The sequence below is a fragment of the Boleophthalmus pectinirostris genome, unplaced genomic scaffold (genome assembly GCF_026225935.1).
Source record: "Boleophthalmus pectinirostris isolate CB_2022bp ecotype Guang Dong unplaced genomic scaffold, ASM2622593v1 HiC_scaffold_700, whole genome shotgun sequence".
NCBI classification, from domain to species: Eukaryota; Metazoa; Chordata; class Actinopteri; order Gobiiformes; family Gobiidae; genus Boleophthalmus; species Boleophthalmus pectinirostris.
In genome coordinates, this window is record NW_026571474.1 from 715 (window position 1) to 25,000 (window position 24,286).

Sequence of the window (24,286 nt, forward strand, 5' to 3'; positions counted from 1 at the left end):
AGTGGAGTTTGCTTTGGCTGTGTACGTTCACCCCTACCCCAGCAACGTCCCGTCTGGGTCTATCTGGCTTCACTAATGAGGGACTAAACACATCCATATGGAACATTTTGTCTACTAATTGTTTTAAGTTTTTTAGAGAATTTTATTGTTGAAATGTAAATACTGAATTATATGATGTATTTGTTTTAAAAAAAAAATTAAAATACAAGTGTGAATCCAAGTTACTTTATTGATCTGCTTGTCATGTTTCCCAATTTAGGCATCATGCACAACACATCAATCATATTTCAGATTGATAATAGATGGACACAACACTGAAAGCTGAAAGTACAGCAGTGTTCTCCCAATAAATGAATCACCCTCTGAATGACCTGAAAAAACCCTCCAAATCTGTTATGAACAATAATCTACCTTTCTGGAGTGCTTCATGAAAAAAATTATTGTAGTGGACACACAAAGTACCAGGAAATGATTAAAACTATACTTCAGAGTGGACCTTAAATCAACAGATGTTGTGTGAAAAAGACCTATTTTAAGATACAGAATCTAAAGCCCACATAGGTGTAAGGTCTTCTACATAAAATCCACCACTCAATTTCAGCAAAAGACAACAGGGTTGTTATAACATTATTTGGTCAATCATTCCTGACCTTGTATTAGGTACATTTCTACACTGAAATAAGAATGAATCAATGCACAAATGAAAGAAGCAGACTGATGTGGGCTTTAGTGATGGATGAAAGGTAGTATTTAAAATCGACACAAGCACTTGGCATTTACAATTTCTCGTTTTGAACTGCTCCAAAATGATACTTCTATTTACATTTCAATTTACACTCCAAATTCAACAATTTCTAAAGGTTCAATTCTATTAAAACACAGAGAATGGAAATATCAGGACTAGTTACAGTTGCTTTAGGAAACCCTTATGAGAGAGATAGCTTACAGCAAATGGTATTTCTAGGAATAAAGTGCAATAAAACAAGATGAACACCAGGAGGCAGTGATCACTCCCCAGAGCGACAGCACACCCTGAAGCCACATTGGAGGTTCTGACAACCGCTGGCCGTGTCGGCAAGGGGACCTGTGGAGAACACACTACTTAGGAGAAGGCAAGACACTACTTACATAACCAGGGAATAAAGTATTACTACTTTTATTATCATGAAGTCTTGAATACTTAAAAAGATCTTATTAGCTGCAATAAAGCTACTTACCTTGTACTTCAGCATTACACAAGGACATTGCTGTGTGGGCTTGGTTGATATTAAATGCATGTCAACAATCTTTCATATCTATACCATTAAAATAAAAGCCAATAGTGTCTCCAGTGAAGAGCACCATTGTCATGACAAACTGTCCACTTCTCATCAGATTAGTTAATATGCTGTGCACGTTTCCCATTAGATGTTACCGTTAATATTGTCGCAGTAATAGAAGTGCTCATCCTTCAGCGAAGGACAAGCAGACACCAGCTCCTGCAGCCCCACCTCAGTGATGAACAGGCAGCCAGACAGGTTCAGATGCTCCAGCAGAGGAAGCCCCCCGCGCTGTGACAGGGCTCTGCAAGACAATGGCAGGTGAGATAGGAGCAGTCACAGTACACTTCCACAAACTATGGGACCAGTGTGGGCCGTTTAAGGACAGTAGAGTGCACTCCAACACTCAAATGTAATAGGAGCCCGAATGTGTGAGAAAGGTTGGAGGGAGGAGTTTCTTCCACTACGTGGCAAAAAGCTTGTACAAATAACCACACCCATGTGATTACACCATCTGTGCTTTAGTGCAGCATTACTGCTGTGTGGAAGGTGCATCTGTATGAGTCATCTACAGAAATTAGCTCTCACAATAAAGCCTTAATCCCTGATGCCTGAGTAACGTGTTTCTACTTTAAGTGTCATTTACCTGAGCCCGGAGTCTGTGACTTGGTAACATCCAGAGAGGCTGAGAAACCTCAGCAAGCGTTTAGAGTGCTCAGTCCTGTATTCCTCCTGCAGACACTGCCGGGCTCCCAAAGTGGAGCACTTAGTCCGAAAGTCGTCCGTGCTACCTCTGCAGGACTCAGTCTGCGGCTCTGAAAAAGTCCTGAGAGCCGTGTCACTGCTGCAGCAGGTAGAGTGACCACACAGCACCTCCGAAGACACAAACGGAGCGTGTAAATACGACACAGGGCCAGTCCTCAGCCCTCGCCTCCTGCAGCAGCAAGAACCTGCCACCAACTGAGTCTGAACAAAGTGGTCCTCTTCAGGGACAGACAGGCGGCTCCACTCTGCTGCGTCCTCTATGTCGGCCAAGTGGGAGGAGTCCAGCACCCACACCTGAGACGGGCCACTCCTCTGTTTAAAGATGAGCGCCTGACGCCTTCTCACGGCCTGGTGCAGGCTCCTCTCGTCCATGAGGGAGATGGGAACAGGCGGAGCTTTGAGGAGCTTGGCTCGTTGGTCGGGACAGTTATCGGAGATGGAGGAGGTCTTCCCCAAACCCACAGACAGTTTCTTCAGAGTGTAGTCAGAGATTTTGTCACAGCCAGACAAGTCCAGGTGCTCCAAAGAATGACAGGCTCCATAAAAAGACCAACTAAAAAACAAGGCAGCAGACAAAAAACTGTTTAGGAAAGATACAACAGGTGACTTACCTGAAAATCTTTATTCAACTTTTGCATGGCTTGGTCAGTTAAGCTTTGGTAATGTTTGATGTACATATGACAAACTAATATGATATACATGATATAATGAAGCATTACAAGAGTCTGAAATCACCTGTCAAATGCAGCATCAGTGATGTCTGTCTGTGTCAGGTCCAAATGAGATATATTTGGGCAGAGAGAGAGGATTTGACGCACCTGGAAATAAAATAACTGACGTAGTACCACAACACCAATGTTATACAAACAGCAATACTATGCAGAATATTTCATACCATTTTACTAGAGACCGTGGAGCTGTACGCCAAAACAATAGACTTGACTGAACCACCCACAGCAGGTAAAAGGTGGTGAATGAGGCCATTCAAAAGCCTCTTTTCCCTCTGAGCATTAGTGATGGCTTTATATCCGTCTGTCTGGCCAGAGACATCTGAAACAAACAACAATCCACAACCGTGTTATTTCAGAATAATTTAACATACCTATACCATACCTAGCTTTTGAGATATGAAAGACATTCTCAAAAAGGTTGGGCAATGCCACCCATGATTTCTGTGACTGCGCTGAAAACAAGCAATTGCTGTTGTTGTTGGTCTTACCAGATTCATCCACATCTGCGTCCTCGTCCCACTCCTGGTAGGCCAAACCCTCTTTTTGGCGACTCTTTACCCAGTCATCATCAGGCTCCTGGTCCTGATCTCCAGGTGGACCGTTGTAGTAGTCACCTGCAAAAGGCACTTTTTAGTGTCATCACTACTGAGCTGCTAACTGTGCTGTGGTGTGCTTGGATAAATTTTGTGCAATTAAGTTGTCAACAAACATTTTCAGATTCAACATTGGTGAATTTTCTTTTTGAATATTTCTTAATATTCGATACATACATATTGGCTCAGAGAATGTGACTACATTACTTTATAGAATCTTAAAATAACTAGTATTGACAGAATAGTTTTACCTCTGGCCCAGCGCACAGGGTAGAGGTGCCTCCACAGTGAGCCCGTCTTGACCAGCTCTGACCAGGAGCTACACACCTGGCTGCAGCGGCACAGATCCTCAGGGCCCAAATAGTGGAACAGCCTCAGCATGATCTCTGTGGGAAGCTGGGAGATGTGGGTCTGAGCATTCCCATTTTTGTCCACTTCAGAGAGAAAATACAAAATATAGAGTCAAAAGGGATGCTAAATTTATCACAGTTTGCAATGGAGTCAAAACAGCAACCTGGTCACAATTTGCAAATCCGAAAGGTTGCTCTTAAGTTATAATGTTCTCTGAAAAGAATCTCTCTATGTCAAAGTCTTATGTGTAAAAATAAATACCACCCTGTAGTTTCTCCCTTATCAAACATGTTCTGAATGCCTACTTCAGCCTACTATCCAATCTTATGCTCCTTTACCATGACAAATATATGCACCATGAACTGAAAAAAAGGTAAATATATCTAATCTCAATGACACTGGCCTAATTTTTAAGATACAAACAATGGTCTGAAATGCAAAAGATAAGATTAGTTATTCATAACTTAACTTTAACTAAAGATTTGATTAACACAAAAATAGGTATATGAAACAGACTTTTTCAAAGCTTATGCTGATATGCAAATACAAACCATAATCAGCCTTTTCATGATCAGAATATTTGAAGGCCTTGTGTAGTTCCTCTGCTTGGCTCCACAGACTCAATCCCTTAAGCACCTCTGCAGCGCTGTCCCACTGCTGCTGGCTGCAGTGCTGAGCAATCACCTGCTTCTTTATGTCTTTGAGCTCCTCATATGTGAAGTGCTCCATGAGCATGGGCTGAAAGACCTGCAATAATTAGATTCTGTTACACATGACCTTGAATTATTGAACCCAAAGTTTTAAAAGGATTAGAAAATTACCTCTTCTTCTTCCTTCATGTGTGGAAGAAAGTCTTGAGTAAATGCTTCAAGTCTCTCCTTCAGTTGCTGGGCATAGTTCAGTTGCTCATATTCATTCTGGAGAGAAAACATGTATTTATTTATATTTATTAAACTGTGCTATTTTCGAAAAATTGTTTCATTCTAGATCAGCCTTTTGCCCTCTAGAAATTGAGCACTGGCAGAATTCCACATGCTCACGTCCATGAGAAAATCCCACTTTCAACAGTAACTAAACAATAGCTAAACCAGCAACCAACTAAACAATAGCTAAACTTTGATGAATTATCAAATAATACATTTAGATCAGTAATAACAGATAATGGCACTTTATATGTAATAAGTGTATGCTGACATGAATGGATCACAAACTCTGATCTCACCTTCACATTGTGCAGGCCTTTCTCAAAGAGCGACAGCATCTCAGAGAGTTTGTTGTCAGAGTGTACATTGTACACGGTGCAACAGCGCTGCTGAAGCAGGTTGATTATGTACTCATTCTCTATTTGTTCATGCATCTTGAACTCCTTGAAGGTGGCGCAAAGAGATTGGAGAAAAGAGCGGAAATCATTGTTGTTGGAGAAGTTGGTTTGTGATAGCTGAAAACAAAAAAGGAACAACATACAGTATTAAGAAAAACAATACAACAATTCGAATTTACACTGCATCCGCATCTGAAGTATATCTCTATGCAAAACAAGCACCTACATTGTCATAACCTGTAACCAGTAATGCAAAGCATTTATAAATAAAACTGTCACAAGCCTAGTATTTTAGCTTGGATAAAATTGCTTGATGTCTATTTCGGGCATTATTTGTTGTGTTACATAAGAATCACACAAGTTGCTGAACCCAATGGTCCCTACCGATATTGCAACTCAGAAGATAACACATTCGATGCCGCAAATCGGTGTTGTCACTTCAGTAATTTGTACTTAGCCATGACAAACACCCTGTTATTACACCATTTTAACGGAGTAGCGACGCAAACACCCTCTGTAGTTATGCCTAGTGCAGAACACTGTGCGTGTGAGCTAGTTAGCATGTTAGCCCGTGTTTGAGCCTCGTTTAAGGGTTCAGCTTCAACGATGCTTTCGCAAACGTCGACATATAAAGCTATTATTCCATCGTACATACCTTCTCGCAGTACAGGCCCACTAACTGCTTCATTCGCCAGTGTGGACCAGTAAAAACATCCACCTCGTCCGGAAAAGGAGCCATCTTCACTCTGTTCCACAGTGCGTCATCTGGACTGACGCTGATACAATCTGGAGGCGTGTACGTCTTAGTCACGTGATCACAACTTGGTCTGTTGTAATAAAAAAAAATCTGTTTAGATGTTTATTTATTTTAATTTAAAGTATAATTTAATAGAATAACAAAATAACAGTAGCATTGTATAAAACTAGTAGAGTTGTTTATATGTATGCATATAGTTATAAAGTAGTAGTAGTAGTAAGATTATTCATGGACCGAATTACTCGCCTTTTTAATGAATGTAGGATTTGATCGTCATTTAAAACCACAAATAAGTTTTACATGTTGGATTCATTTTTGGTTCATGTTCACGATGGTTGCTATGGTAAATGTCCACACGAACTGCATTTTAAGGGCGGAGCCTTTATGTTAAAAATGACTGACAGTTATATCGACCAATAGACCAACAGAAAAAAGAAGCTAACCAATGGAAATTGACCGAAATGTCAGAGTTAGAGCGCCGCTTTGACAGCATGTAACAAATCTCCAGAAAACAGAAACGAAAAACACTAATGGTGAGTATGGATGCTTTTTGGTCTGCTTTTATGAACCGTTTACGTAACGTTAAGGGCGATTATGGAAATAGTCTTTTTTTGCAAGTTGATTGACTCTCGATTTCGATTAACTGCGGTAGCTAGAGAAGCTTAGCTCTCCAGCTACCAGTTGTATGGGAACGACGTCTCCTCCTAGCAGCATCTCATTCTTTCTTTTATGCCAAGCTATATTTGTTGTTTCAAGTCCTAACTGTAAGTAAGAGTTGCAATGCTAGTGCTGTAGAAAACGAGACAGGCATTATACATGCTTCAAACCAGTGAGAGGTTTTTCATCTGTCAAAACCAAGCTTTTCATTGTTTTTTTCACCCGCAGACCAGGCATGACGAATCCTTCACCTCTTTAATATGGACAAATACGAAAAGGTAAAGAAAATTGGTGAAGGTTCATTTGGAAAAGCTATTCTTGTCAAATCAAAAGAAGATGGACATCAATATGTCATCAAGGAGATCAACATATCTGGGGTAAAAATCCTTTTTTCATTGCATAGAGATGTTGATGTTGGTATGCATGAAGTACTAATTTCTCTGTTGTTTACAATGAAGATGTCAAGTAAAGAGAGACAAGAATCTCGAAAAGAAGTTGCTGTACTTGCCAACATGAGCCATCCCAACATTGTTCAATATAAGGAATCTTTTGAAGGTATAATAACTGGCGTGAAATGCCACTGAAAAATATTTGTAATGGATTTTATGCAGTGTGTAATATGTACATTATTTCCAGAGGGTGGCTGTCTGTACATTGTCATGGCCTACTGTGAGGGTGGAGATCTCTTTAAGAGAATCAATTCTCAGAAGGGAGTGCTTTTTTCAGAGGCGCAAGTAAGTTATCATCTGTCTTCATTATGCTTTCAGTAATTGTGTTTATCCTGCTCTGTACCCGCTACTCCTCTTGTAGATCCTTGACTGGTTTGTGCAAATCTGCCTGGCTCTGAAACATATACATGACCGAAAAATACTCCACAGAGATATAAAATCACAGGTATGATAGTACATCGTTGAATAAATTGAGCTATATGATGTTACTATTTTTACCTTTTTAAAACCTCTGCTAAATCTTACCCAAGCTATCTTATTTTTATCTTCACAGAATATTTTCTTAACAAAAGATGGCACAGTTCAGCTTGGTGACTTTGGAATTGCGAGAGTGCTCAATAGGTATGTGCAGGGTGTTTAGAAGGACCAGTACAACACTGTAAAAGCTTAATACAATTGATGTTCTTCTCTTATTACAGCACTGTTGAGCTGGCAAGGACATGCATTGGGACACCATATTATCTGTCACCAGAGATTTGTGAAAACAAACCTTACAATAATAAAAGGTACTTAAGTTATTGACCATTAATTTGACCATGCTAGTTTCCTGGTCATCTGTCTATATAGCTTTACATGTTAAAATTGACTTGTGCCATTTGAGCTGATGCTTTCTGGTAAACCTAACCGTATCAGATCTCTAGTCTATTGATTAGGCAATTCATGCTAATAAAATTTTGAAAGGATCAGTTTACCCTTTTTAATCACATGAAAGATTCTCATACTTTACAAATGATAAAATTACATTTTGTGTGCATGACGTGTCCCCACAACCTTTCCCTGTTTGTCCATTTGTATGTAACCTATTACTTTCCCTGATTCTCCTTCTGCAGTGATATTTGGGCCCTAGGGTGTGTCCTGTATGAAATGTGCACTCTTAAGCATGCTGTAAGTATTGTATGTCTGTATTGGTGTTTGAGTGATGCAGATGAATGTAAATCCATCTTATATAACATTGCAGTGTCGACTGCTTCAATGGTTTTATCCTTTTTTTACTGTACTGTGACAAGGGATTAAAACTATTTGACATGTGTCAACTTTGCTAACCCAGACTCAAGAGCATTGTGTTACACCATACAGTATGTATATCATAGTTGAAAATAGGGAGTCTTTACACTCAGACATCTATAATACAAATTGTATTATAGTATTAACATCCAGTTAAAATTCAGAACGGATTGTTCTGGGTGCTGTCCCTCCACTTTTTCTCACAGATCCTAGTGACTCTTCTTTTTTATAGTTTGAAGCTGGAAATATGAAAAACCTGGTGCTGAAAATTATCCGTGGTTCGTACCCCCCGGTGTCTGTGCATTACTCCCTGGAACTGCGCTCCCTTTTGGGTCAGCTGTTTAAACGCAACCCCAGAGAACGGCCCTCCGTCAGCATCATCCTAGAAAAACCCTTCCTCTCATCCAGGATAGAGCGCTTCCTCACACCACAGGTACAACATACATTACATTCATTTAATTATTTGGTTTATATATAGTACCAACACTAATTGTGTTTGTCTGTTTCAGATAATTGCTCAGGAATTTCACCATACCTTTATTCACAAGCAGCCTAAAGCGAGTGGGGGACCGGGGCAGCCAGGTGGGAACTTTATTTATTTAGTTATTTTCAGTTTTGCTGATCATAGAGGACATTGCATTCCCAGCATCTTGCATTTCATGCCTGGAGATTCAGCACTCACAAACTGTAAAATACTGCTACTAATTAGCTGCTTGTTTACTAATTGTAATATGGGCAATGTTTATGTTTCTAAATTTAAACCCATAGTTGCTTGGTTAGGCTCCAGACCTCCAACTCATAACTGGAATAAGATTATTAAGATGACAAAATGAGAAATATAGCTCTGGCAACATTTTGCATATTAGCATGTGCTTTGTGTTTCTTAACAAGTTCACTGTAAAAGACTATATAATATATGCATTAACTGTATTATAGGGAGCCCGCCTGATGACGTGTGCAACAGTTAGCTAAAATGTGGGAATGAATTACCTAAAGCGTGGAAACGAAATAGTAACATTTAGTATCTTTTTTGCACACGTCATCAAGCAGGCTCCCTAGTATTATATTTCTTATTTTATGCAATTAGCTAAGCGTCCTGCTCCTGGTGCCATTCCACTTGCTCCAGCCCAAAAGATCACCAAACCAGCCTGCAAATACGGAGTGCCTTTGACCATGAAGAAGGTGCCGGATGCTGCTAAGAAAGCTGTGGACAAGAAACCAGCAGTCAAACAAAAACTGGTCTGTGGTCTTTTCCCCACAATTTAATTACACCCTCCTCTGTCCTGTAGCACGTGAAAGGCTCCATCCATGAGTGCCTGAGTTCATGTGTGTCTGAAGAAAAGGGTGTGTTTGTTATGTCTGAACCGCCGTGTTGTGTATGTTGCTCAGGCCCCTCCCCCAGCAGCCCCCCAGAGGAGAGTGAGTCAAGTGGAGGAAGAGAGAAAAAAGCACGAGGTACACCTAAGAGCCCATAGTTAAATAATATATCTTATCTCCTTCCCTTGACATATGTTGACACATTCCAGCATTTTCATTTTGTGTTTCACCTAATATGTTTGAATGAATGTTTTATCGGTGTGTCTATTTGTTGAATAACTTTTTTCTCTTTCCCTGTCCAGTGACACAGCTTTAGTTCCTTTGTCTATGTATTTCTGTTTATTTTAAACGGCAGTGCTTTTCTTTACAGGAAGGCATGAGGAAGAAAGAGGATGGAGCTGATTGAGAAGGAGAGAAAACAGAGAGAGCAGGTGGGTGTTTTATATTATCAGTAAATCTGTTAAAAGTTCTTGTTAAATTACTTTTTCTTTTTATGTAGATGTTCCTGTTGAAAGCAGAACAAATGAAGAGATATGAAAAGGAAAAGGTATCTTGTCTGTAATGAAGTTGTGTTAATAGATTAAAAGAACACAAACACTGAAATCATTAGCCAATCAATAGTTCTAAAGGGTCTTGGATGGAGTTATAACTGTGCAATTTCAGAACATGTAAATCTCTCAAACATTGTTGTACCAAAGATATTTATTGCACATCACAATTACATTGTTTCCTGTACATGTATTGTATGTCATTTTAAATATCTTTTAAGATTAGTCAATTAAATATGCATGAAAGAGAGGGAGCATAAAAATAAACAATACCAAAGATAAACAGTTATTCGTATACTGGGAGATTTTGGTGGAAAGTGGTTTATAAGTAAATTAATTGGTCTGAGTGGGCAGGCTTCCATTCTCATGGGCCAAGCAAGTCCTTACGTTCACACAGTGTAAGCTCCATCAAGGGCCTAAATAATAAATGAATGTGATGTGTTTGTTACAGATCAATCGGATAAACCAGGCCAGGGAGCAGGGCTGGAAGCATGTCTTGAGTTCCAGTGGTGGAAGCAGTCCAGAAAGGAAGGTATACAATGTCAATATAGTTCAATCTATGTAGTGTTTTCCATGTAGTGCTGTACTGTGTATTTTATCAATACTTAATTGTCATTCAACACTATGCTACAAAACTGAAAAGCAAACCCTTCAGTGCAAAGTTTGCGGTTAAAGTGTCATGACATGTTTTCATGCAAAACAATTATAATAATCATAATGTTTCCTCTAATTTACAGATAAAACCATTGAGTCTAAAAGGGTTCAAAAGAGAAACCAAACATATTGTATAATAATTCTGTGGTATATGCACTTCTTTTCTTTAGTGCTTCGTTGGTGGTGCCAAAAGGGCTCTACCTGTCAGCCCTCGTCATGTCCCAAGCTCTGCCGCCGGACACTCCCCTGCTGCTACCCAAAACAAAAGTTCTTATGATCATTACCATGCAGCACTGGACCAAATGGCTAAACCAAAGTTAAAAGATGTGAGCAGAGATGGATCTTCTGCAAGCAGTGTTGTTGGGTAAGTTAATTTAATACCTAGTTTTTCTTGGATTATAGTGCTTTAGATTTAAAATGTTACTTTTGTGTCACTAGTGTCTCACCTGCCGCTGGCCCAGTGCTGCTCAATGGCCCTCACAAAGTAAACCATGATCTTATCAAACAGGAGCTACTGAGGCTGCAGCATGGTTCAAAGCAGGCCCACCTCAATAGGTCAGCTAGTCAAAAGACTTACAATGCTTCATCATGTAGCATCCAACAGTACAAAAATCTGGTATCTGGTATGTAAAATAGAAGAAATAGTTAATGTGCTGTAATGTGCCATTTTAGAGTTAATAAGAGTTAATAGTACTGACAACAATCTGCTAGTTTCTATAAATGTATTGCTAAGTATATTACACTATTATAATTGTTCTTATCAATACATGTTTTTATGTTTTAGGCATCGTGGTCATGTGCCTGCTGAACGTGCCTTTCAAGTTGAAGAATTTTTACAACGAAAAAGAGAAGCCCTGATCAACAAAGTCCGTGCTGAGGGACAGCTGGTATGTACCATGACTCAATGATCTGAAATCTTTCCATCGCACTGTAGCTTCCAATGTATTTGCCTGGCTGTTTTCATATAAATGTCCATCAAAAAGGGGCACTTGTGGATTTTTAAGTCTTATCTATTTCCTTTTAAACACTACTGTAGTTTTTAAATTCTAATTTGGTGTTAAGGCTAAAGGGCATGCAATATAACTGGTGATTGTGGCAGTGAAATTTTAAACTGAACGGTAAACAGGGTTTGCGGCAAAACCTGGCAGCCATCTTAGGAAGTCGAACTGGTTCTGTCCGCTGCAGGAGACCTCGGGTCAACAAAGAAGAGGAGGTAGGAGTCCAGGCCTGTTCCCCATCACCCCGTCCCACTCATGGCACTCCTGGCTTGGCTCATGTTCATAACTCGACCCAAACCCTTTCAAACCCTCAGTATGTTTCATTACAGAGTTTGTTTGGTCCCTCCAAGATTAGACTGGTCAGCCATCCACTTTTATAAAGAAATAAGTCTGGTCACTGTTAAATTGAGTTTTCAGGGAAGCATTAAATGGGAGTAAATGTATGCACTATCTCAGATTTAAAAAGAAGGTTTGACAGTGCAAAGATGAGCAGGAAATGTGCTTAGAAATCAAGCACATGAAAAGTTGAATCAAGCTCTTCCCTCTGTCAAGTCAAACATGGGCTTGATTTTATTTTGTACATTCCCAGACTTTATTAAAAAAAAAAGTGACTGACCAGACTTAATGCTCAAAGATGCTTCTTGTCATTTACCGTAAACTCCATTGTTTTCATTGTTTTGGTTTATACCCTCACATAATCAATTGCTACATCCAGGTGCATCCAGTTGTGATATTTCTTATTCTTTTGACCCTGTATATGTCTGCCTGCTTGCATTTTGTATTGCAATGGTATCATCATAGTTTGGGCACTGTTTTGTGAATATTTCTAACAGTTGTGCATTTGTTCTAAGGAGTACTTGGCGCGGCTGAGGCAGATTCGGTTGCAGAACTTCAACGAACGGCAGCAGATCAAAGCGCGGCTCAGAGGAGAAAAGGTACAGTCCAGTTAGACCTGAGAATCACTGCTCCAGTTCCTCAGTCTTTCTGACATTTGACTTACATTTTAATTTCTGTTTCAGTATGACAGCGATGGATCAGACAGTCAAGAGTCAAGTGAGGAGGCGGAGCTCCGGAGGAAGAAGATTGAAGCTGTGAAGGTCAGTTTTTTGCAGTTGCACATAAACAAGTCTGTCTACACTTTGTTCATTTTTTTTATATATATATTTATATGTTTAATAAACTAGTATATTATTGTATATATGTATTGTATTGTTGGTATCAAGGAAAGACTTGTAGTCAGATCCTGCTTTCAAGATTGTTATTGTTGTAAATTGGCATTTTCTTAATCCAGTGGAACAATTTGACCAACTAGTGTGTGTATATATGTTTCTTGCTGATTGAGCAAATGCAGCTTGAAAGTTATGTCAAATCACTATTCTAATCACTATTAAGAAGCAGGTCATGATTTGACTTGATTGGACACAGTCATTGAACTGTTGTATTGACTTGGATTAGGCCCAAGCAAATGCCCGTGCCGCTGTCCTGAAGGAACAGCTGGAGAAGAAGAGAAGAGAGGCCCATGAGAGAGAGAAGAACGCATGGGAGGTGTATGTAAGTCCAGTCTGTTTCACTTCTGGCTTTGTGAATCCTGCATGTTTTGTCACTTAGTTGAGTAAATGGAGTGCTGTTGGGGTTGGCTCTATGACAAATGCAAACATGTATGTCTGAGAACTGTTAACAATTAATGTTAACTTTAACCTCTTTAAGTATGCATTGGATAATGAATAATTATATAGTGCCTATTGTGTGTTCTGAAATGTGAAGCTGGCAGCACGGGGGAAGAAGGTTGGCCCCACTGCGTCCAGTACTATAGAGACCTCCTCCGGTTCAGACGCTCCTCCGGCTGGTCCCTGTGAGCCCGAGCCCGCACTGCCCTCCTCCTCTCCCTCACCACCAGCTATATCCATGACCGCTGCCCTTCACAATGTCGGAGCGGTCAGTACACGTTCATATTCACATCAAAACATATCAAAACATTATATTTCCCTCTGGTCATCTTAATATGACTTGACATGTTTAACAGATGGTATCACTGAAAGAGACAGCAGCCGAAGCAGAAGGCGCTCTCGCCACCCAGGTGAGTGTAAAGACGATTTCAGATTTAGAAAGATCACATGAGATTATCTAGCAGTGATGTTGGTTTACAAAAATAAACCAAATTTTGTACCTAAAGAAAATTTTTAACATTTTTACACATGCATTTTTTCTACATTTATAATAATAATAAATGTGTGAAGTAATGATTTGTAGCTCTTGATCACTGGTCTGGTCTCAAAATGATAAATGCATTTGTAATATAAATAATAACAAAATAAAACTGAACAGAAAAGGCAATATTTCAAAATGATAGATTTTTGTTTCTCTAGATAAATAAAAAAGATGTTTTGTCTTTGTGGAATCTCCATGTTGGACTGTCGTAATAATATAATCATAATTTGGTTTGATAATATGCAAAAATGTACTGACTCTTTGTAGCGTGAGAAAAAGCAGATCCTGCGCAGACTGAATGATAATCTAAAGGCCCATAGCTTGGTGGAGGAGGTAGAAGAGACCATCAGTGCTGAACCTCCTTCGCACCCTGTGACTGAGGAGCGGCCATCTTCCAACGGAGAGAGGAAGAAATGGGATGCAGCCCAAGTGCCTGAGCTCCCTGTAAAAGACATTTTCACTGAAACATGTGCCACTACTGCAACCAGTGAGTTCAAAGTTCATTCCATTCTTTGTCTGGTATGTGATCGAAACAGTAATAGTTGTGTGTTTTATCAGCCCTCACTGAATCTCCAGAGGAACGGCCGCACTCCGGAGGCGACAGGAAGAAGTGGGATGCCGAAGTTCCACTTATCCTTCCTGCAGCTCAGACGTTAGGGGAAACCTGTATCACCACCATTGGTGAGTGGTTTTCTTCTTATTAATTATACAAGTTCATGAATGCATTACAGCTGTTTATTTAAAATGTGAAGCCAAAGCATTACACAACATTCCATCGTAGGGCAAGATACAGTATAAAGAAGTGGACTAAGGGAGTTTGACGTCACCCATAGCGTTCAGCTCCAGTTAAATGAAACTCACAAGGCTGGTAGTTTATAGGATAGAATTTGCAGCCTGAGAAAATAGCTAAATACACACGGATCATGTAGAGCGGGTTAATATGAACAATTTAAGGCCAAAACTACCAGACTCACTGCAACGGAGAAAGGGGTGACAATTTTTCAATGTAAAGTCAATTGGAAATGTAGTCTATGGAACCAGAAGCTCTTCCATGAGCATGTCCGATTTGGAATGCTAGCAGGTTAGTTATATTTGGAATGCTAGTGGGTTAGCTATGTCCATTTATGTATACAGTCTATGGCAAAACATTTATTCAAGTATTGAAAACCCCTTTTTCAGTGTATTAAGTTGGTTATTACTCACTAACTGCTTGAAATATGTCACTTTAATGCATAGTCTAAATATCGGCAAACCCATCTTTTAATATTGTTTTACAGATTTAATATAAAATATTTTATATAATATTAATACTGTTTTATTTTGTCCTTGATCTAATTCCTCAGACCAGACAGTTGATGACTTTTCTCAAGTAAATGTCCTTCAAGATGAGGGCCCTAGAAAAGTGTGGGGAGTGAATCCTGATCCTCAGGTTCTGAAGATCCTCCAGGAAGCAGAACTGCAGCCTCTCACTCAGAAACTGGAGAACGCCAGCATCTGCGAGGGAGACCTCTCCATTAGTGGTACACACATTTGTTAACTAAAGCTTTGTTCGATCAGTGTAACTTAGAGAACTAAAAACTGCATTTGAGTTCATTAGATTATTATTTTTTCTTACATAAACCAGGGTGGAATAAGACCTTTTTAAAAATTCAGATTCTTATTTTTATAGAACCCTGTCTGTCACTTATTTATCATACTGCCACCTCCTCTCCGCAATGAATGTAATTTAGTGTTAATTGGCACTTAACTCTCACATTGAAGGTGTTTTCAGCCATTTTAACCTGTTATCATTCTGACATAGTGTGAAATAAGACATGTAGCTGGCCAAGGATTCTTTAAATTATATAATCTGTTTTTTGGCAAGTACACCCATGACTTTTGAGTTTAATGTGAGGTTTGAATTTAACTTAAATAGGAAAAAATAAGGACAAATTTTGAAATGTCAGTAATATTATAAATAATGTATTAATTAAAACATATTTAAAAATGATTCAATTAATGCAAGGTGAACATTTACACATTCAGCATTTGACTTACATCAGTGCATCTGTCATAAAATCCTTATGAACACATAATTACATTTGTTTACATTACATTTATTCTTCAGTTTCACCAAACAAGGTTGTAGCAGTTGAAGTGATACGGACACCCCAAGATGCGCTGACCCTTGACCCTGATCCAGATGTGGATGTTCAGAGCCCAGATGTTCAGAAGGAGTGTGTTGTTACAACACAGGTCTCCCATGAGGAAGCCACTGAGGCCAGCCAGGACAGCACAGTAGTACTGCCAGCAAACCTCACAGACACACAGGGTTAGAGTGAGCCAATGTCATCTTTTATTTTCTCAATCTTGGGCTGTTTAATCCAATCTGTTTGTGTTACAGACCCAGCAGATGTGGAGTCATTAGTTTTGGAGGAACAGCCAAAGCCATTTGAACCTCCTCCAGCTGATGTGCAGCAGGCCTGGGCACAGGAAGTACAACTGCCTCTGTGAGTTATTATTACAGTCAGAGCTGAATCAAAATTCTGTGATAAAGAACATGCTGTTCTCACTGTAATATCTCATTATTTTATATTTTTCACTGTCTACTTTCATTTGTCAGCTTTAAATACACATAACATAGAATTGTACTTGACAAATGTGTTCATTTGAAATCTTGATAGATGATTTGTATTAATAGTTTGGATAGAGGAAATGATAACACAGTGAAGTGGTTTGGGTGATTTATCGTCTGAAATTTTTGCGCTATAAGCAAAATTTTATAATGCATGTGTATTTCCTTTCTAGGCCAGCAGGTGGTGATGCAAGCCCACGAAACCAATTTGATGGTGAGAAGCCTGTGGAGAAACCAGCAGCAGTGGCTGGTGAGATGAATTTGCTGTGAGAGTGTCCTCTTTGTCTTGGGGCTTATTACAATCATGAATGCCCTCTTGTTCGTCTTAGGAGTGCTGCAGAGCGAGGAGCCATTGTTTATGAAGTTGTGTTCACCAGTCCACCGTCGTACTGCTGCCCTGGCTTTGCTCTCTGCTCAGTCGTCTGTGGATGAATCCTCATCCTCTTTGGCCTCTCGCTCTCGCTCAGTCTCACCTCTGCGCTCCAAACACCATGACTCCCTCCTTATAGGCCTCTCCACAGGCATGTTTGACGCCAACAACCCCAAGGTAACCCCGTCCAAATAACACCTATAATTATAGCCTTATCCCTTATGACACTTTTGTGTAATCTGAAATAATATTATGGCCTCCTGTGCTATGGACATTTTCATATTTGAAAATATGGCTAACTTTCCTTGTCTTTTGGCTCTTCCCTTTTGTGGTCACTACAGCAAAATATCTAGTTCCAAGCATGTTATGTAGAACACCCATTCCATCTGTCCTGGGTTTGGTTCTGGATAGGATTCTCTAGAAACTTATCCTGTATAAGCATTCTGACTGGATTCTGTTTTTATAAATCAAATGTGTTCAATTCAATGGTGTATATTTTAATATATATACAACAGTTATTTCAAAGGACTCTTTCTGACTTATTGTATGTTCATTCTATCACAAAAGGCTTCCAGATATTTCATATATGGAGTACTATCCATTTTAGTTCACCCTGGTAATTAGATATCATGATGAGAAGAAGTCATTAAGTGGAGATCACAGGCCTGTCTCTGAGCCATGACAGTGTTGGATGTTCTTCGATCTGTAGAGCGGATGTTACCGAGCTCCAGGAAATTAGTCCTGTGTTAGGTGTATGTGCAGCAGCATGTGTGGTATTTTTGGGTTGAATTTCTCTCTTCTTTATTAACGAGGGGCTTTGGAGTGGAGCCAGTGCAATTAATCACAAGTCTAAACCTGCAGAGGGTCTGATGGGACAGAAGCACTATCCATCAACCTATATCTTTCATAACATTCACTAGGGGCATTGAGATGTACAAAACCCTTGTCCTTTATTACATGGGCTTGCATGACAAATCCAGGAACAAGGACACCAGTGTCTGTTGTAATCTAAGTGGATCAAATGACATGTCATGGTTCAAATCTCATCTTGAGCAGCCAAAAAGTAAGTTCAAACGTTCGCCAGCAATGAGAGAATTTACATCTGCACTAGAGTACAGAATATCCAGGTTTGTTTTAACTTCAAACTCTGAACCAATATGACCGTAACCTAACACAGCTTTCTCACTGTGCTGCAAAGAACTTGAAAGTGGAGGAAACTTACCGTGCAAATGTGCAAACAAACTATCTGAAATTAGCTAAATTCTGATCTGATTTGAGATCCAAGTTATTGTGGCTCTCGATGCGTGGTGAAAAGTGGAATATTATAGTCTTTTTATAGCCACATTTACCAATAATGCCACATAATGAGTTTAATTACTGAAAAATTGAAGAGGAACTGAAGAAGCATCTCATTTGTCTCAGTTTCAGTGTGTCAGAATCTATCACCTGCACATTTACTTGCATACATGCATGTCTTTTTAAACTAGTTACATTAGCTCCTGATGTGTTTCTTGTGATACTTTACATTTAGTATGTTAGTCAGCTTTGCTCAACACTACAACACACCACTTGTTTGCAATGAGGCCATTCATTTGTTATCTAATCACATACCAAGTGTAAATCAGTGTGTAATCACGCATTTACCCTTATCAATTGTAGTTTTGTAATTAACCCAGCCAAGATGACTGCTACGAGTCATTTTGCATTGGCTGATCTTAAACAGATGTGACTCAAAACTTAAAATAACTTGAATTGCAGATCCTCTGATGGTACATTGTAATGATCATAGCAATAAAATGGAAATCACATTATTTTTAGAGCATCATGGTTTTATTTGAGTAGCCATCATATTATCAAGTCTAAATGCTGATAGATTGAGAAAATTGCATCTCAAAGGGCATCAAACTAATATCGCTAACTAAGTTATTTTGGGAAATTGTGCACACTTAGAGGTGTTGAAAATGCCAAAAGGAGAGAATGCTCATGCCATTGTTTTTAGGTAGGAACACAATGGGCAATTTGAGACAAACAAATCCAGATGATTAACATTGTTTTGTTGATTATGTCCACAGTCATATTGGCCATTAACCTTTGGCTTAAAGCCCTTTCATCGGAAAACAAATAATGCTACCGCTTATGAAAAACAAGAAAATGCTTCAACTAGTTTATTTGGGCTGACAGTTTTTGTTTGATGTGGATAGGTCCAGTAAGCATGTTAAACATTAAAGCCTCTCGGGTCAAAACATCTATAGTGTGACTGTTGTACTATAGTAAAATATAAAATAGAATTATGACTTATAACTTCCACCTCTTTCACAAAACTCTAATGTGCCGGGGCCCAAAGTGCACCCACTTAAGGGACCAACATAAGGGACCCACGTAACATCCGTGAAATCAGAACAATATAATACATTTAATATGAGATTGAGTTCCAAGTTTTTTTTACAGAAAATATCGAGTTCTGAGGTCAAAAAGGTTTATAATCCCTACTCTAATCTATGCATTTGCTCATGTGGCTGTCAGATGCTGCGGACATGCTCCTTACCGGACCTCAGTCGTTTCTCCAGCTCACAGCGAGACGTGGAGGTGCACAGTAACGCAAACGTGGCCCCAGAAAACAACCTGGAGATAGAAGACCTGGAGGAGACTGCTAAGGATGACGACCAGTCTGAGCTGGAGGAGTAAGAAACAATACATGACATCTACACTATCATCAAATGCATAGGGGTTAATGTACACTGTTGCCCATAACGTTCTTATCGAGTACTTTCAAATGCATTACATTTAAGTTTACTACATGAATTGAAAAATGTATTACTATAGTAATACTAATAAATTACTATGCATGTTTATCCTTCAACCAAACCTTGCATTTTTTGTGGCCATTCTTTGAAAAGCAAAAAAACACACATTTACACTAGTTGCATTGCTTTTACCAAACTACCATCAATAACACCATGTTCCTTAGTGCATATGAGGATGAGGACTTGCGGGACATTCGGGCCTCGATGGAGAGACTGCTGCAGGAGGAGGGTGACCTGGGCGAGATGGGAGCGGGCGATTTTAACGGGAACCCTCCTGATAATGTACAGCAACATCAGGAGCTTTTCCAAAGGATCGCTGCTGAGATGGAGCACAACAATCTGATGGCTGTGGATGATGACGAGGATGAGGAGGTTGAAGAGGAGGAGGAAGATGAAGAGGAGGATGAAGGCTCAAATGGTAGCCCGGGCGACGAGGAGGATGCGGGGCTGCTGCTGAGTAACGGAGTGGAAGGAGGGAGTCACGGCAACGACGTGCAGCTCAATGAAGAGTGGCAATCAGGTGAGAGCAAGATCTTTATTTGAACTGAAGATTTCTTTTTAAAAATCGAATCCTGATTTGGGACATATTGGAGTTGTGATTAGATCATGAAATTTAATCCCATCCAAGATCATTCACATTTGAGAGCCTGTTGAAATATGTAATCTTCGGAAGATCTTTGTAGAGCACAGAATTAATATTTAATCACAACTGACATACAATAGACTATTTATACAGTTTAGTTTGTATATCACATAAATGTCCTCACATCAAGGATAACATTCAAATTGCATAAATTCTTATACATGGAAATTGGTTAAACAATACAGTAAATGCAAGTAAAATAATAATTTGTTGATGCTACTTGTATTAAATTCAAACTTTGGTGTTTGTAGATGGCAGTAATGAGGATCAGTGCAGTGAACCTCAGCATCAAGACAGTATCTTCAGCCGACTGGAGGAGCTGCGCTTCAACCTGGAGCAGCAGATGGGCTTTGAGAAGTTCATCGAGGCCTACAACAAGATCAAGGTACAGTATATGTCATTCTCATAGACATTCACTGTCTGTAATCACATACCGATAATCGGCCTGTTTTCACTCTTATTGAAGGCAATACATGAAGATGAAGATGAGAACATCGACCTTGGCTCCAGTTTGGTCCTAAACATTTTGGGAACAGAGCACCAGCACCTCTACCCCAACATCCTGCACCTGGTCATGGCTGATGGGGCATACCAAGAAGGTCAGACTCAAAATGAAACTTTTGAACAAATGCTTCAGACGTTGGGGTGTATATGATGCATAGAATTAAATTAGCTACAACTTGAATTTTGCAGAGCCATTTAAACACACAATAATCATCTTAAATTTGAAATGTATTCCGTATTATGGGAGCCAGTTCACGTTTTTTTTGTGTTTTTTGTTTAGTCTTCAAAGATTGCTCAGTTGGTTCTCCCAGTCTAGTGTTCAGATTTAGCTTTCCGACATAATGTTAAAGCTGAGAGCACTTACCCACCGCCTTGTGTTGGCACAACTTTTGTACATTAAAAGGGGTCAAATAGACATAAAATACTCTGAAACATGATAGAAACTTGTTCATATTTTAGCGCACCCAGTCGAGTCAGTTGTCCAATATGAACAATAAGAGCAGAACTGTTTCTTGAATATTTGACAATTCTCTTTGGATGGCACTAGTTTTTTAGTCAGTGCCTCTATTTTTACTTTTGTTTGTCACAATAGTATGCATAAAAGAGTATGCAAATGAAGCACTCTCTGAAGAAATGGGAAAGCAAAAACACACAATATACTTTGTTTTGTCAGGCTTATTAATCATCATTATTTGTTTTCAGTCTACATGTATTGCCTTGTTGATTTCAGTTGGATTTTGTGAGGGACAGAACAGATGAACGCATGAACATGAATGATGAAAGCATTTTGACTTGGACTAACTGAAGTGACTAGTAACAAGATTTTTTGAGAATTTGTTTTTGCTGCAACACACGCTTGCTTATTATAGCCAAATCATTAGAATTTTATTTTATTTTTATCTGAAGCATCTGCTGCTTATGACCTCAATTAGAGACTGTAGTTCTGTTTACATACAAACACAATCTGTCTCTCTATCATTTCTCTTACAGATAATGACGAGTAACATTTGGGACAATCTGCCTGCTCTGTACGGTCGGTCTTCCCATGATACATACACAATCGTTGGTGGGATCTATGCATGAAGTGATGTGCATCTGAAAGTTGCATGAAAAATGACTAGAGACTGTTTTTTCCTATGTGACTATCCACCCCCGTCTTCTCTAATCAGTGCATCAGAAGTGCATTAAGAAGTCTGTGTCTATTATTAACCAAAGTTGACTCAAGGTTTGGATCAAATATTTATGAATGTCCCACGTGTAAATGAATGGCACTACCTTGTTCCGAAGTTGATAATTTTTTTTCTATTCTCTGCTTCAGTGGTTTTCAAACTATGGTACAAACTATTTTGAACAAAGTTTGACAACCTCTGTTCTCCGGTGCTCTTAATTCCACCACTTAAAGATATTATGATACAACCAGTTAACCTCTTTTTTATTTCTCTTTTCACTAAATGTGTAGCTAGAGTCTGACACATTTCCTATTGTTAATGCGTCCTGTTCAAATCAAAGTCTGTCTTGTTGAATGTTGTATGTTGGTACTGTAGCAGAGGTTGCAGGGTCGAAGTAACAAGACAATTCAGGTAACTGTAAGTGCTGCGCTGCACTGATGAAGTAAGCAATGGAATAAATTATAGTAATATTTGCTATTAAATTATGTAAATCTTTATATTAATAAACACTTTTTCACTTAACATTTTCTTATTGTATTATCTTTACAAAATAAGGTACATGATAATTGTATTGTGGAGAGGGTGATATGCCAAAAATAATTTTCCAGGAGCCTAGATGGTAGCTTCATTTTTATTAGATATTAATCACAAAGTAGCTTTTTACTGCCATCAAGAGGCCATGTGCTTCTTTTGAGAGCTCACACTTTACTGGAGCTGGTTAAATCTGTCTTTTCAATCACAGTAGTGAGGGGGTTTGTGGCATAGAGCTGCAGAAAACAAGATTATATTTGTTAACTTTATACACTTACTAAAGGCTATAAAGAAACAAAAAAGATATCCCCACTTTACACCTGGTCAACCCAGTGCTACGCAGAGGACCAACTGTGATCACACAATGTAACAAATCCCAAAGCAGGTGGGACACAGCAGCCAAGGACCACACTGGGTGTCACAATGAGTGAGATAAAACCAAAAAAAGCCATCAAGTTTAATCAATTTGAGGTAATGAAAAAGGAGAATGGACATTTATAAATCTCTAGCATCTCTGAGTTTATTTGAACTAAAGAACTGTTGGTTGGTTTAGTCTTAAAGGCAGCTTTAAAAAGTAGAAAGTAATGGTAGATACTTGTGTCACATATGTCAAATAAAGTCTTAAAAAACAAGTGACAGTTAGACTTACAAACTGCTCTTCAAGTTGTCTGTTACATTGTATAAATGAAACTCACCTCTAACACAATTTTGTTGGCCCAAAATGCAGCTGTCAAAATGATAGTTACACTGATCTATAATAGAAACAGTTGTATCTCTCTTTCTCTTTGTTCAACAGTCAGAGCCTAAGAAGCCTATTTCCATCCACTGCCTTTCAACACATCAGCTCACCCTTCTGTCAGTCAACACATAGATTTATTTGTGGACCTGATCCCTGTGGAGAAATCAAGCCTCCAGCCATTTTCTAAACCATGTCTGATTTAGTGCGACAGCCAGAAGTGGGCGTCTTCCTATCAATTGCTATAGTTTTCCATAAATATAACACCCAGACTTCCAGTTTAGCTTCCACTGTCTTACAAGATGGCAGTAAAATTATGTATGTTAATAAACGTTTACTCAAATTATAATGTAAAATGTAAAAATTGAATTACGCCTTTTTCCATCAAATTATAATGTGCAAAGCAGAAATATCCAGTGTGGAGGCATCCTTTTTTTCCAGATTTTAATTAAAAGCTGTGTTTATTTTCTATAGGGCTTGTCATTTTAGTTGTATGGCTAACCAAAGAGCCTGACATGATGCAGCTGTTATTTAAATCAAAATGCAAACTGGTGAATGTATTTTGACCTCTATAAAGGGAAAGTCTACATTGCCGTTTACATTAGAGACACATATGGAAATAAATGTAAACATTTAATTACTAAATAGGCTAAGTAATAGTAAAACTCCAATTTCTGTAAATTTTACTCATTTTTTCTAATTTATTTTTCACCTGAACTTTATTACACAACATTAAGCAACATAATTAATGCATTATTCACTGCACTCCTGCATTTCTTAGAATTGTCTCTGTTTTTGCAACTGCCCCAGGACAGTTTGACAGATGGGTAGCTGCCATTCTGAGCTACAGCATTACTCACAACTATAAAGCCCACCACTCACACCAAGTAAGTGTCTTGCCCAAGGACACATCAACAATACATTTGGAATTGAACTACCAGTCAGGGGGTCATCTGTGTGTTTGTATTTTACAAGTAAGGTCTAATGTGGCAAATGGTTTTCAATTTGCAAATGACTTTAAGC

The 24,286-nt window shown here is 38.9% G+C and overlaps 2 protein-coding genes across 2 annotated transcripts; one reads left to right on the forward strand and one right to left on the reverse strand.

The window, feature by feature from the left end:
• Positions 1-209: 209 nt before the first annotated feature.
• On the reverse strand, positions 210-5,806 carry fbxl5 (F-box and leucine-rich repeat protein 5). Its single transcript, XM_020918734.2, has 11 exons — positions 5,676-5,806; positions 4,922-5,137; positions 4,521-4,616; positions 4,251-4,446; positions 3,600-3,782; positions 3,244-3,369; positions 2,920-3,074; positions 2,760-2,842; positions 1,906-2,577; positions 1,415-1,563; positions 210-1,084 (listed from the first exon to the last, which is right to left on the reverse strand). Exons 1-11 carry the CDS (start codon positions 5,757-5,759, stop codon positions 1,008-1,010), a joined length of 2,037 nt encoding a protein of 678 aa, XP_020774393.2. The 5' UTR covers positions 5,760-5,806; the 3' UTR covers positions 210-1,007.
• A 391-nt stretch (positions 5,807-6,197) lies between these two features.
• Positions 6,198-22,518, forward strand: nek1 (NIMA-related kinase 1). The gene is given in 36 exon segments (XM_055165368.1): positions 6,198-6,310; positions 6,663-6,811; positions 6,893-6,989; positions 7,071-7,168; positions 7,245-7,328; positions 7,437-7,504; positions 7,582-7,668; positions 7,993-8,047; positions 8,400-8,600; positions 8,677-8,749; positions 9,255-9,406; positions 9,557-9,622; positions 9,855-9,869; positions 9,871-9,915; positions 9,984-10,031; positions 10,484-10,564; positions 10,857-11,050; positions 11,125-11,241; positions 11,471-11,573; positions 12,536-12,619; positions 12,704-12,781; positions 13,140-13,235; positions 13,449-13,619; positions 13,708-13,761; positions 14,160-14,379; positions 14,451-14,573; positions 15,236-15,412; positions 16,000-16,203; positions 16,276-16,381; positions 16,680-16,756; positions 16,836-17,053; positions 19,400-19,557; positions 19,845-20,200; positions 20,575-20,708; positions 20,790-20,922; positions 21,818-22,518. Coding segments are annotated over 35 exon segments (4,104 nt in total). The 5' UTR covers positions 6,198-6,310; positions 6,663-6,694; the 3' UTR covers positions 21,832-22,518.
• The last annotated feature ends 1,768 nt before the right edge of the window (positions 22,519-24,286 follow it).

Bases quoted from the DNA above. Each gene is read 5' to 3' on its own strand.
- fbxl5 (XM_020918734.2), bottom strand. From the start codon at position 5,759: ATGGCTCCTTTTCCGGACGAGGTGGATGTTTTTACTGGTCCACACTGG. The intron at 3,783-4,250 runs GTTTGTATTTGC...TTCTCTCTGAAG, and splicing joins TCATGAAAAGGCTGATTATG to TGGACAAAAATGGGAATGCT. The intron at 1,564-1,905 runs GTAAATGACACT...ATTGTCTTGCAG, and splicing joins GTCACAGACTCCGGGCTCAG to AGCCCTGTCACAGCGCGGGG.